The 14,642-nt window shown below is 27.9% G+C and overlaps 2 protein-coding genes across 4 annotated transcripts in view; both read left to right on the top strand.

Annotated features, from left to right (window-relative positions):
* LOC103571372 (uncharacterized) overlaps positions 1-4,447 on the top strand; it is a 56,329-nt gene extending 51,882 nt beyond the window's left edge. For all 3 annotated transcript variants that reach the window (XM_008549510.3, XM_053740586.1, XM_053740585.1), the window contains 6 exons: positions 213-383; positions 521-642; positions 708-915; positions 990-1,204; positions 1,347-1,555; positions 1,667-4,447. In XM_008549510.3, the coding sequence (XP_008547732.1) occupies positions 213-383; positions 521-642; positions 708-915; positions 990-1,204; positions 1,347-1,555; positions 1,667-1,862 (1,121 nt within the window). In that variant the 3' untranslated portion in view covers positions 1,863-4,447. The remainder of the gene's footprint in view (positions 1-212; positions 384-520; positions 643-707; positions 916-989; positions 1,205-1,346; positions 1,556-1,666) is intronic.
* Positions 4,448-9,712: 5,265 nt separating this feature from the next.
* LOC103571371 (serine/threonine-protein phosphatase 6 catalytic subunit) lies at positions 9,713-13,672 on the top strand. Its single transcript, XM_014442611.2, has 7 exons — positions 9,713-9,839; positions 10,008-10,103; positions 10,219-10,426; positions 11,507-11,586; positions 11,662-11,767; positions 11,877-12,038; positions 12,535-13,672. Exons 1-7 carry the CDS (start codon positions 9,771-9,773, stop codon positions 12,723-12,725), a joined length of 912 nt encoding a protein of 303 aa, XP_014298097.1. The 5' UTR covers positions 9,713-9,770; the 3' UTR covers positions 12,726-13,672.
* Positions 13,673-14,642: the final 970 nt, after the last annotated feature.

Raw genomic sequence — 14,642 nt, 5'->3', positions numbered from 1 at the left:
AATAATCCAATTTGTGCAGTTGTCTATGTTTACACTTCGCTAAATTTTTTATCCTCGCCATGCTTAAGACATACTTATAGAGAACTTCACGTTAATACATGCGTATAATATCTCTTTAGGAATAATATAATTTATGAAAATTAAAAAAAGCTAAGGGTCAACTGAAGCAATTAGGAACACGGGTGTACTTAGTTTACTTTTGTTCGTTGCAGTGGAACAAATAAAGGGGCCGGAAGAAGTGAGAGAACGTATCATCGCAGCGGCCAAAGCAGCAAGACAGGGATCAGACTGCCCACTAGAACTTCGTGCTGACTATAATCCCAGTCGATATCCGCTATGTGACCATTTTATCCACTACCACGAACACCATATAACCCACAACGGTATTTTACATATAATTTATGCATTCATTGAATGCACAAATATATAATAATTTTTATTATTGATCTATTAAACTTAGCCAAATGATAAATGCATAACAGTTACATATTTCTTCACTTTTAATTATAATTCTAAACAGTGAAAGAAGATGAAGGCCGTACATTATGGCTGGATACACAAAGTCACGCTAGCAGTAGTGCTAGTTCAGCAGATGAAGATTATTCTTGGCAATGGCCGACAAGTTTTTGGTCTCAATTCAAAGTAAGATACATTTCTTTTTTCACTTATTTTTCAACGTTAATGAATACCAGTATTGTCTTGCATAGGTTTTATCCGAAAGAAATTTTCAAGAAGCTCGACCACGAATGTTATCGAGATTAAATTGGCTCCAAACAATTGCTCTAGGCATTTTAGCTGGGCTTCTTTGGCTTCGATTACCTAGAACTGAAGCAGCCCTCCATGATATTCAAGGATGGATGTTTTTTAGTACCACATACTGGATGCTGTTTGCACATTTTGGTGCTCTTTCTAGCTGTAAATAAACTAACTAAATATGTATTTTGACTTAATTATTAACAAATAAAACTAGAATTATTGTTCTTTTTTAGTTCCTCCTGAGCGTGAAGTTATAAATAAAGAGCGTATGTCAGGATCGTACCGACTGTCAGCTTATTATTTAGCCAAAATGGTTGGCGAACTACCACTAACGATAACTCTTCCGGCAGTATATCATATAATTAGTTATCCAATGTTAGGATTTCACAGTCCAGCAGTTTTTATGACATTACTTGCCTTTTTACTTCTGAACACTGTAGTGGCACAGGTATGAGACATTATAATTCCTATTTATTGATTGAATTCACCCTCATTAATATGCCTGTTTTATTTTTTCGAAAATAAAAAAAAATTATTTTTAGTATATTATTGCGTAAAATGACTAAAATTGATAAATTTATCAATTACAGAGTGTTGGTTTTTTTGTTGGGGCTTGTTGTTTGGATCTACAAGTAAGCATCACAGCTTCAGCACTCTACACTCTCGCTACACAATTATTAGGAGGTTACTTAGCGACTTCTGTACCACCCTGGCTTGCCTGGGCACGTTATACTAGCATGGTACATTATGCTTACCAAAATATGCAAATATTAGAATTTGGAGTTGGCGATCCTATAGCGTAAGTTTTAATGTTGATTTCAATTGCGGAGTTATACACTTTTGTTTATACAATGCAATAAATAAAATTCAAAATAGTAATTAATTCTAAGAAATCAATCCATTTAAATAGATGCTCGCAACCAAGTAAATTCCCAGAGTGCAAAAATGGAACAACGATTCCCGTGTCAGCAATACTTGAAAACCAGGGTGGTCAAAAAGGATCCAGTTTACCTTTATGGGCTAACACCGTTATTCTTTTAGCATTCTTGGTGGTGTTTCGAACGCTTGGATATCTAGTTCTTCGTTACTACCGGATACCTAAGTAATTATTCAACTTATTGGCCATATCGTATGCAGTTCTCTACTTCATTCTTCATAGAACTTCGATTAAATATAAATACTAATTTTCTGTTATTGATATTAGCTAACTCGGAAATGGAAATACTGCGAATTGTTACTTTTTTCGACTTTCGTTTATATTTTTATTATCGGATAGGAATCATTATTACATTAGGTTAGAAAATTGTGAACGAGATCAAACATTAATTGGAACCTATCATGAGGTTGATTAACGTATAGATTGAGGCGAGTTCTAATTGCTGTTTTTTTTATTATAATTATTATTATTATAATTATTATTATTATTATTATTATCATTTTTATTATTATTATTATTATTATTATTATTATTATTATTATTATTATTATTATTATTATTATTATTATTATTATTATTATTATTATTATTATTATTATTATTATTATTATTATTATTATTATTATTATTATTATTTATTTAAATATACCTTACCTTTGTTTTGTAATCTCACGAGTTCACGTTACCGATGATAAAGTAAGTAGTTTTGAATTGTTTTGTTACAAAAACTAAAATGAAAAAAAGAAAAACATATGAATATTACTGTTGTAAATTAATTTTTTTCTATTTTGTGTGAATTGCGAATTTTCGGTTCTAATACGTACATGCTATTAAATATAGTAATAGCTGAATTACTTTTCTATAAGCTCGATTGTATTTAGAAATACAAAATTAAAAGTACGATTAAAGTGCATTCATGAAGAAGACTATGATTTCTGTAGGTATTTCATGCAGAAAATATAAGCGTGGAAAAGTGGAAACAAATGCATAGCTGGATATAATAAATAGATTGAGTGTATTTATACACATACGATAATTATATCGCAAACAGCGTAATCTATCATAGCTGCATCATTAATCGAATAGATAGTTATGTTAAACTAGGAAAGAAATTGAACGAATTAATATATGATAACATAGGAAACCAATATAAGCGGAAGGAGATAACTGTGATTCCATTTATAAGGGAACGTTAATTTAATTAACATAATTTTACACTTCAAAACTGTTTGTCCAAAAACATTTGATTATATATATTTTTTTTAAAGTACATGAATAAGATAATAGTTAATTCTATTGACATCTTACAATTATATGCGTTTCAATATTCATTAATTCTAAAAACTATTGATTGACGTAAAGATCGGCTGGTTGCTTGGAGTACTTACAATCAAAATCATTAAATTGTTCTAAAACAAAATTCTAAGCAGAAAAACAAAGATGTAATGTTATGGTACATCAATGCGCTTAGAAGAACTCAAAGTAACAAGCCGATTTTGCCATGAATTTGTTCAGATCCAAAATAAGAACAGATGTGATTTAAAACTTCAAATCTATGAAGAGTGAATTAAAAAACAAGTACAATAATATCCTAAAGAATTTATAAATATTTAAAATTCAATTGATATCAAATCTATTAATGACGCCAAATTTTGAAGGATACTTACATGTATTTGTTTTCTTATTAATTAGGGTATTAGAAAAATTTGTATAAACTTTTTGATGCATTCACAAATAACTAACTCTTAAATTTATAATAAAAATTGACTGATAACTTTGTATAAATGATTTAAAAAGTATACAATAATGTCTACGTATTCGTTTTTGACATTTGAAATCGTTTTATATTTAAAACAAATGGTTTTCTAATTTTATATCTTAAAAGTTAGGTAATAAATTATATCATCTGTAATTACTGTTACGACCATTATCATCATCTCAAAATCATTATTATATCAATTATTATTAATCATAATAGAGGTACTTTTTTCAATTATGTATCCAAAAAATGATATGTATAAAATCAAAAGTAAATAAAGAATTTTTTAGTTACTTGATAAATAATATGAAACTTATTTTTAGCATTCGACTGAAACAGACTTACTGAAAAAAAATAATACTTTTATAGATTCAACTAGTAACTATTCAAAATATAATAACGATGATCGAAAAACAAAAATCTGTAACGAAATAATTAAAAAGCAAAAATATTGTAAACTAATGGATTAATCATATGTAATATTATTATAATTTCAATCAGAAAATATAAATAAAACAGAAGCTCTATCATGAATAATTTTGCATACTACTAATGCAAAGATTTGGCTATGCTCCATTACCGAATATCCATTTGACTTTTTTGTTACGATTAAAGTTAAAATATAATTGTTGAAAACTGATATATAGTTAAGACTGATAAAAAAGATACGATGTCATGATTGATGTATTTATTAAGTAAGTAAAAGTAGCTAAAACAATTCAAAGTCAAATTATAATTATAAAATAATTGACGTGCTTGTAAATTAATGAATATTATAAAACCCACGGTCAAGAATTCCGATCGAACCCACTTGAGAACAACGTAACATCGATCATTTTCCGATTCAATCTAAATTACTTCGATCGGAATTTCTAACCTAGGAAGACCGAAAAAGGTGTAAACTTTTTGCTGTATGACTGAAAATAATAATACTGAAAAATAATGTATAATGCAACTAATGAATTGAGTAATAAACAATCTCGTCACAAAACATATATATGTGAATAACGTTAACCATTTTATACATACGCTATATATATACATTGGGATGTTCGTTATTTCCCGAAAAAGATTTTTAATTTCCCGCTAAGAAAATTGTAAATTTTCAAAAATTTCAAGAAGTTATTGTTTTTACCCCGATTTTCGGAAATTGAGTTTTCATCAGATGTGGACGTTTTGAGGCTCTAGGAAGCTATTCTGACTACTTTCAGAATGATGTCGGAGTGTGTGTGTGTGTGTGTGTGTGTGTGTGTGTGTGTGTGTGTGTGTGTGTGTGTGTGTGTGTGTGTGTGTGTGTGTGTGTGTGTGTGTGTGTGAATAATTTTTTAACTAATCAACCGATTTTGATAGTTAAGGTGGCATTCGAAAGATCTTTTTGGCCATCAACTTCCCTGAGAATTTTGAAACATTTGATTAAATAGACTCGAAAATATTTGCAAATTACGAAAAAAAAAAAAAAATTTTTTTTTAGTTTTTTATTGATTTCTCAAAAACGACTTGAATGATCGGCTTCAAAATCCAATAAGCTCTAGAACTTCATAAGTCGCGTCGAATGCGATTTTAAACATCTCAATCGGTTAATTCGTTCGAGAGATATGTTGGAGAAAGACATTGTAAAAAGCGGTTTTTTTTTTATTATCTTTAAAATGACTCATCCGATCGATTTCAAAATCTAATCAGCTTAAAACTTTAAAAAATGCGTCGATTGCCACCTTAACCATCTCAATCGATTAATGCGTTCGAGAGATATCTTTGGAGAAGGAAATGGTGGAAAACGGGTTTTTCCAAATATCTTCGAAACGGCTGAACCAATCGATTTCAAATTCTAATCAGCTTTAGAACGTAATGAGACTCGCCGATTACCACCTCAAACGTCAAAATCGGTTAATTATTAGAAAAGATATCGGAGCTTGAAGCTTAAGAAAATAACATAAAATGTTATTTTTTCCGGATAAATCAAAATATAATGTGCTAAAATGTGTCTGAAATCATACTAACTTTTTCTCTTTATTGTCTCTTTCGATCGTCATATAATGTCATCTAACTTGTTAGTTTTTAATATTTTTCTCGGATTATTTCATATATTATTGCTCTGACCTAAATCAAAACTTATTCAAATCTTGATTTTCTGCTTCAATACATTTATTTCATAGAACGTAATCGGGACTAAAAATTTAAAAGCCGCTTCTTCATTAATGATTTTCGATTCTTAACTTTTCAATTTCTAGCATAAAACATAACTTGTTAAAGCTTGAGAAGGTCATAAAAAAATAATCGCATGTAATAGCATTTTCGAGCTGGAAGAGCTCGAAAATATATTCACAGTGATATTTTTAAGGTCCTTGAGCTCGAAAACAGCGGGAAGTTTTGGGGCTAGCCCGCAGGGTCAACTGACAGACCGATTTTTTTTATGTAATTTCTACGATTAATTATATATTGAGGTGTGTGTTTTCTTGAAATACGTTCATTGATTAGTCTATTTAAATTTATTTCTTGGTCAATAAGAATTTTATCTATGCCATCTATACATGAAAGAAAAATGTTATTGATAGTCAAATGTAAATAATTTATTTATTATCATAAGATAAGAGATCCAGTACCCGGCCAGGGAACTAGTACCCGATCACTCACGTATTTGTATATCTATATTTACTAGGGCGTTGAAAAAAAAAAAAAAAATAAAAAAAACAATTTTATTTTTTTATTCTAATCAGGCTCAACAGTTTGATTTAGATGCCAAAATAGGCCTCTAAAAATATGAGCCCCTAATATTATTAATATTAAAGTTGTCCGCATCGCACGTTTCGATTCCCCATAAGAATAACAGAGGAAAAAAAATTTTTTTTCTGATTTTTGTAACTAATAAACCACAAATCGCTCTGAAATTTCCATCGGATAATTTTATAGAGAATTGAACGCTCTACAAAAAAAGTCTCTTATCATTTTTTGATGAATTCATTTGTTCAAAAGTTATTACATTGTGAGAATTTTGACCTGTTACTGTATCATGAAAATCCTGTTGCTGCAACAGGATTTATCCAGTTGCCCCCTCAGAACTTCGTTCTGTTGCAGCGCCTATTTTTTTGCGTGTGAAGTGGTCGGGTACTAGTTCCCTGATTGGGTATTAGCTCTTTTACATTATTTATATTTAATTTCTATAATTACCAATAAGTTTCCATACTATTGGGTGTGGCCCACTTAGTTTGGACTTATTATGACGATGAAAACTTTCCGGACCATCGTTTGTTTTGATCAATCCATCATGAACACAGACATGGTTATCATTTTTTATCCCCATAGTTTTTACATAATTATGAAAAATTAAAATATTTACATCGGTTGCAATAAATTTATGAATTTCTTTATTCATGCAATTTTCAGCTTCTTGGAAGCGATCAGCAGGTAACAGTAGAATACTAAGGTACATTGACAGAACGGAATTCGGTACTTTTAATTTCAGCGCTTGCCATTTTCTAATCACTGCCAAAAATCAGTAATTATAAGAATATATAATTTTTAATTAAAAAATAATACGTATATTCAATATGCTCATTAGTCATCTACAATGTTCTAGATAGTTCTAAAAATTTCGTGATGCATCTGAAATGCTCTAAATTGAACTAAGTCGATTTAAATCATTTAACGTTAATTCTAATGAGTCTAGAATGTTTTAAATTGTTCTAAAAATTTTGAGACCCACCTGGAATGCTCAATATAGAATTTAGTTGATTTGAAACTCTTAAAATTAATTCTCATTAGTCTAAAATATTCTGGATTGTTCCGAATTTTTCGGGAATCAATCGGAAAGGAATTATCTTATCCGATAATTTTCAAATTTTTCAGAGCAATTCAAAAAATTGAGCACATAAGTAAATGCACCACCAAATAGTTAGATTTCCATGAAATCTACTAAAAATAACCCAGCGAAGCGGGTATACGCAGCTACTTTGGTATATAGCAGTACCTGAACGAAATGAAAAATGCAGCCGTGAATTTTCGCATTCAGAAAGCATTCCCTTAGTGCTTTTATTGTCGCTTTTTCGTAGTCTGTCATGAAGTGAATTTTTTCTCTGGTAATCCCGGTACATTATTTATATAAACAAAAATTTACACTTACATAGATCATCTTATTTGTAATTTTTTAAAATATTCATTAACGGACTGACTCTTTCTTCTGCTATGTTATATTTGCTTAATAAAATAAATAAATGAACAAATAAATTCAACAAATTCTGTGTATAACAAAGAAATAAAATAATTTTTTTTTTTAATTAAAAATTTTTAATTTACAACTTTATTATAACTATTATTTTTTTTTTTTTTAATTATTCAAAAACTGTTATTTATTTGCCATCTAGTGAATTTTTATTGAACTATCAATTGAAAAATTTGAAATCTGGGTAAAAGGAATCCGGGTTAACGGATGCCTGGGTAAAAGAAATCCTGATACCCAGAGTTTCTGATCAGAAAGTTAGTGTACATGAGTTGCGACCAACTTGTTAGCAACTTGGCGACAACTTATACTGTGACACTGTTGACGACAAATTGCTCAGCAGCTTGTCGACAATCTACTGCCGCAACCTGTCGCCAAATTTTTGAGCAACTTGTAGTCAACTTGTAGGCAACAGTTACACGAGCTGAAAATTGTCGACAAGTTTCTCCGAAAGTTGCCGTCAACTTATGGAAATGCAAACTTGGCGACAGGTTGCGGCAGTAGGTTGTCGTCAAGTTGCGGCCAACTTGGCTATCAGGGTTGTAGTTAACTTACAGTTAAGGTGGCTGTCAGGGATATCTTCTGAAATTGTTAAATCGAATCTAAAAAATTTAGGTTAACTTGAGCTACTACTGCAGTCAAATTTTGCTACTCAATTTTTTGATGTCTCGTATACGTAAAATAGCGGCTTTAATTTGACGTCAAATTTACGCTCAATTTGGTTGTTGGTTGAGCTCAACTAGCTATCAGGGTAGATAATGAAGTTTTACAAATTCCATTGCTAAATGGCGAAAGTTAGAAAAATCTAGAGATTTTAAATTGATGAATTTCATGTTCTACTATAAATAGGCATTATACCATAAGGATTATCAATTCTTTAAAAAATTATAAAATATCGCATTAACTTTTATAAAAATGTATAAAATTTCTTATGAGTTAAAAATTTTATAGCTCAATGTTCGAGCCAAGCAACCGCCAGAATAAACTCATAGATCATATAGGACTGAATCAGAGTTTTCAATTATCTTTTGCACAACTTAATATTTTTGTTTAATGATTATTGTTTGAAAAATTAAAATATATTTTATCAAGCAGTTCTCAGTGTTGAATTTTATAAAAATATATTTTCATAGTTTCTCTAACAAATTGATCTGAATAAATATTAATACATACAATAATTTATGTTAATTTTCAACACAGACTATTTGTGTTAAATTTCAACACGAAATTCGAGCAATATGAGAAGTAACTTCAACACTTTTTAAATGTTAACCCATACATTTTATTTATGTACCATTAATTTTTGTAAGTTATCAAAAGTGTTAATTATTATTTAACATTGATCTATTTTGTGATAGTAAACATGATCCTAAAGTTAACAGACAGTTAACAATTTTTTAATTTTTTCATCAACAAATCAATTACGAAAAAAGAATAAAAAATAAAAATATGCGCACGTAGAAAAGTAAAAAAGCCACAGATTCAATTTTTCAAATATTTGTTTTTTTTTTTTAAATTATACGAATTATACACTTTGTTATCTCAATTTTGTTATGTCCAATTGAAAATAAATAAAATCAATGTCACAAAAATAATAACTAACCAAGCAGAACTGATGCTTAATGGCGCTTCCCGCGTGAATAGAAGAAAGACATTTTTTTTAACACAATTCAACTGTCACTTCAACACTTTTTTGTGTTGATTTTAAAGTAACACTTAATAAATGTTGATAATATCGATATTTATACTAGGTAACACTTTTAAAGTGTTGGATAGTAAACCGATTAAAAATTTTAAAGTAATACAGAGAATTGTGTTGGTTTGACACAAAATAATCAATACAAAAAATTTAAGACTGATCGTTTTTATCACAGCTACACAATATTTTTTACTGTGTATGTTAATTTCTTAAATCTTATTGGGGATTTTCTAGTTTATAATCTTATTACCAATAGTATTATTATTAATATTCTTAAATTTGAAAGTTCCCGCTCGTACAGCCGGTTTCTTTTATACCTTATTATATAAGGAGAGGTAAAGAGCACTATGTAGTGTCGTAGTGTGTAACTCATTGGCTATACAATAGTCGTTTTTGTCAAACCAAAATGTCAGACGTCGATAATTGGATTGAGATAGCAAAACAATGCAAATATTTGCCAGAAAATGATCTCAAGGTATTTTATTAATTTAACAATAATATTTTTGTATAAATCTTAAATTTAATATTTATATAAACACTTATTTGTTTAAATTAATTAACTATAACTATTAAATTGAGGTTAGAATTATAACCCTTAATGAATCACAATAATTATTTTATCATTATTTATAATTATCAATAGAAACTCTGCGACATTGTATGTGATTTATTGCTGGAGGAGTCTAATATTCAACCAGTATCAACTCCAGTAACCGTTTGTGGTGATATTCACGGACAGGTAAACAATGAAAACACTTTGTTTGTCTAACTTTATTTTTAATATTTGTAAATTTTAATTTTTTTATTTAATTTATATCATAAATAATTATTTTTCTTATCTATTAATCTTTCAGTTTTATGATTTGGAAGAATTATTTCGCAATGGAGGTCCAGTGCCTGATACTAATTATATTTTTATGGGAGACTTTGTAGACAGAGGATACTACAGCTTAGAAACTTTTACACGATTGTTAACACTTAAAGCTAAATGGTCAGACAGAATAACATTATTACGTGGAAATCATGAATCACGACAAATTACACAAGTTTACGGATTTTATGGTATTTTTAATTAATTTTGTTTATTATTAGTTAAGCTTTTATTAAAAGCCCTTATTAAAAGAAAGGATTTAAAACGATAAGAAAAACAAAATTTTAAATACTTTTTAATGCTTTTGAATACTCCGAATACTTTTGAATCACTCTTCTTATGAGCATTGAACATTGCAAATCATTTCAAATCAAATCTTTTAATCCGGGAGGAGGATTTTGCCTTCTTTTCTTTTTTGCACTTGAATGGAACAGAGCTTTTCTTGTTGTACTTGTACACTGAATGGAAGCTTAGGCTAAATTTTTTCCAACAACCGAAAAAGAAATTTTTAATAAATTAGACCGAAAAAACAGTGGGCTGTCGATAACTGTAACCTTGTTAAGTCGAAATCTGCAGTAACTCAAAAAAAATTTGTATTCCCTTCCGCTGAACTCTTAAATACGCGATATCTTGAATTATTTAGACTCTGTAACTCGAATTTTAAAAGTGAAACTCTATAAGTCGAAGTTAGTAAAATATCAAGACGTTTTTCTCCGAACTTGGACAGTTTATAGCAATCAAATCTAAATCCCTATGGGAATGTTCAATGCTTCTTATATTCTTGTTTATAATGTATATTTCCTCTCTAAGTTATTTTCTTGCAAGGTTGTTAATTGTTAATCAGTTCGTATCTAGACATCATGAGTGCTAAACGAAAATTAACAACTTGCTTTATTACTTTATGCTTTATATAATAGAAATCAATTGTTTTCTTAATTTTTGGTCTAATCTACTTGCAAATTTCGAACATCTTGTTAAGTCAAAAACTCGGTAACTCGAAGTTTTTATCACTTCCCTTGAAGTTCGAGTTATCGAGAGTCCACTATAGTTAGATAATAAATTAGTGCATCGAGCTTTGATATGTATCTTGTGATAAGTGCTTTCATTTGAAAGAAAAACTTTGATAAATTTATCTGTGAACCCTTCTTAAGTTTTTTAAATAATTCAATTTATTGGCACAAGCTTTAAACTTAACATCTATTATTAATAAGAAATGATTCATTAAAATTTAAATTATTTATTTAATAAACATTACTATTTTTTAATAACAGATGAATGTGAAATGAAATATGGTAATGCAAATCCATGGAAATATTGTTGCAGAGTATTTGATTTACTTACAGTAGCTGCCGTATGTATATAATAATCAAAATAATAATGATTAATGTTATCTATTTTACTGTATGATGTATATTTATGTTGACAGTTAATCGATGAACAAGTACTTTGTGTACATGGTGGTCTATCTCCAGCTATCAGAACATTAGATCAAATTAGGACGATCGAAAGGAATCAAGAAATCCCTCATAAAGGTATTTATAAATCTATATCAATTTGTTTAGTATTTTATGTAATTTATTATTTTTTATTCAGGAAATTGTAGGTTCGTTGAAATTTTTTTCATTCACTTTTTTTTTGTAGGAGCGTTTTGTGATTTATTATGGTCTGATCCAGAAGATGTTGATGCGTGGGCGGTAAGTCCGCGTGGTGCTGGTTGGTTATTCGGAAGTAAAGTAACTCATAAATTTATGGAAATAAATGATTTAGAACTTATATGTAGAGCTCATCAATTAGTGCACGAAGGTAAACCATATATTTTATTAATCTTTATTTCAATAACTGGATACTCATAAATTTACACTTGCAATGTATAATGGATTTTTGAAAAAATATTTAATTCAATTAAATTATTGCTGATTAGTAAATTTTTTAACTAATGGAATTTTCATATTAGAGATTGGAAAAGAATTTCATTTTTATTAGAGTTTACAGTTGTTCAGTAGATCAAATACTTCAAAAATCAAATCCAAATTTTTAAAGTAAAAATTTTTAAACTTTAGTTTACTGTATGTACAAATTTCTGAAGTTCAAACTAACCAAAGTCCATAATTACAAAATTCGACTTTTATTACTTCGTATCAAGTTTTATATCATTGTAACTTAACATAGATTTTTATTACAGACTGATTCTTCTATTTTATATCTTTACTCAAAATAATTTATTCGTTAAAATCATTTAATATTAAAATAAGAAATGATAAATTAACAGAAAATCAAAATAAAACCATTTTAATTTTAGGATATAGGTACATGTTTGATGATAAACTTGTGACAGTATGGTCAGCACCTAATTATTGTTATCGTTGCGGAAATGTAGCTAGTATATTGCAGTTCACAACTGTTGATCAAAGAAGTACAATACTATTCCAAGCTGTGCCAGATTCTGAAAGAGTTATACCATCTTTGACTATTACTCCATATTTCTTGTGATCAATTATAGAATACTGTTTTTATATGGAATAGAAAATAATATACATACTTGGAATCATGATCTAATTCATGATCAATTCTCTAATTGATCAATGAATAGCTAATTATTCGTGGTTATTACATATTGTCGATTCTTTAGATAAAAAAAAAAGAAAACATAGAAAAGGAAAGATCACTTTAATCATGAAAAATTATATACTAATAATGAATTTCCACCGAATTTTCCATTATTTTATAATAAAAAAAAATGAAAAAATAACAAAAAAAACAATAAAAAAATAAAATTATGTAATTACATGATATACTTAGTCGAATGAACAAATCCATCCGGCATGATAATTAAATAAATAGTTGTACATTATAACGATAGTCATTGTAGACATCAATATAATAAATTGATCAGTTTTATTTTGCCTAGTATGTTGCCTGGAACTTGACACTCAGAGCTTTTGGATAAGTAGTTATTAATTTGTCGGCAATGGATTTTTAAAAGTCAGAATTATAAAAAAAAATATTTGTTAAACATTTAAACATTCCGGCAAACAAAAGGCTCTGCAACCAGTTAATGCTAGTTTTTTATTTAATATTCATACTCAATTGTATATTTTATTTAATATTATTATTATCTTAAGAAGACTACTATCTTTTAAATAATTCGAATCGAATGAGAACGTATATTGTATTCAAAATATTTTTATTTTTTTTTTTCATATTTAACGCGATGCAACTTATTAATTATAAATAGCATTCAAAATAATAAAAATCTATGTAAATTTTGAACAGGTATATTTAAATAAAAAAATTATCAAGTATTATAGATTTTTAGAGAATTAAGCTTGCAATAAATTTTCATTTGTTAGAAAATTAACAAAATTACTGACAATTAAGATCTAAAAAAATACATTATGTAATTTATAATATGAAACGTTCACAAAATAAACTCTGCATATATATTGTGTATGTATTTCGTGACGTATAACATTAATATGTATTTTTTTTTTTTTTTTTTTTTTCAGAGTTTAAAAAAGTGTAAATGTACGGAAAAATCATTACATTTTTTGTGGGTCGACATAAGCAAGAATTTATTGTAATCTTTATTCTCTGTAAATTTTTCATACATATATGATATAAAATATGCGTGTTGAAAATTAGATTTTCTACAAAAATACGAGAAAATAAAATAATGTTTTTTTTTTTAAGTTGGGTTGGTGGATACATTGGAGGCTCATTACTGGTGAATACTCCAATCAATATAATTACGATGTTTTTCCCAATCCGTCAATAGATCATTAAACTAAATGAAAAGAAATTAAATAAATTTCCGATGATCCTTTGATCAGTGCCTTTAGAAGCCTCACAAGACAGTCTATTGTTATACAAAGAAGAAAAAAAAATGCAAAACTTCATATCGATAAAAAAATGCAAACGAAAAAAAAGTTGAAATAAAAAATAAAAAAAAAAAAAATTGTCGCTAGACAATGCCTGAGCTTAAGAAGATAAAAAAAAAATCTTCGGAACATTTTTACTTTAAAATAAAAAACTTTCGATGTTTAATAATAGCAAATATTTTAATAAAAATACCATGCTGTCACATGAATAAAAGTAATTTTAACATAATGAGAAATTAATTAATTTGCTTGGTTAGACTTATCCCTTTTAGAAAGACATATCTTTATCCGTAACAATTTGTAAATAATTAATATTATATGGAATGTAAACACTTATAAAAAAAAGTTTTTAAAAATTGTTTTTAATTTTGCTATAAGATAGTAATAATTATGAAATTTGCTGCCAAGTTAAATATCTTTTTTTCTCTTTTTTGCTTTAATTTATATGTGCCTGAATGTAGATAAACTGTAAAATAATTAAATAGTTTAAAAATAATTTCTTTTCTGACAGTTTTTGAATTAGAAAAAA

Source organism: Microplitis demolitor, chromosome 7 (assembly GCF_026212275.2).
Source record: "Microplitis demolitor isolate Queensland-Clemson2020A chromosome 7, iyMicDemo2.1a, whole genome shotgun sequence".
NCBI lineage: Eukaryota > Metazoa > Arthropoda > Insecta > Hymenoptera > Braconidae > Microplitis > Microplitis demolitor.
This window is presented reverse-complemented; position numbering and strand designations above follow the sequence as displayed.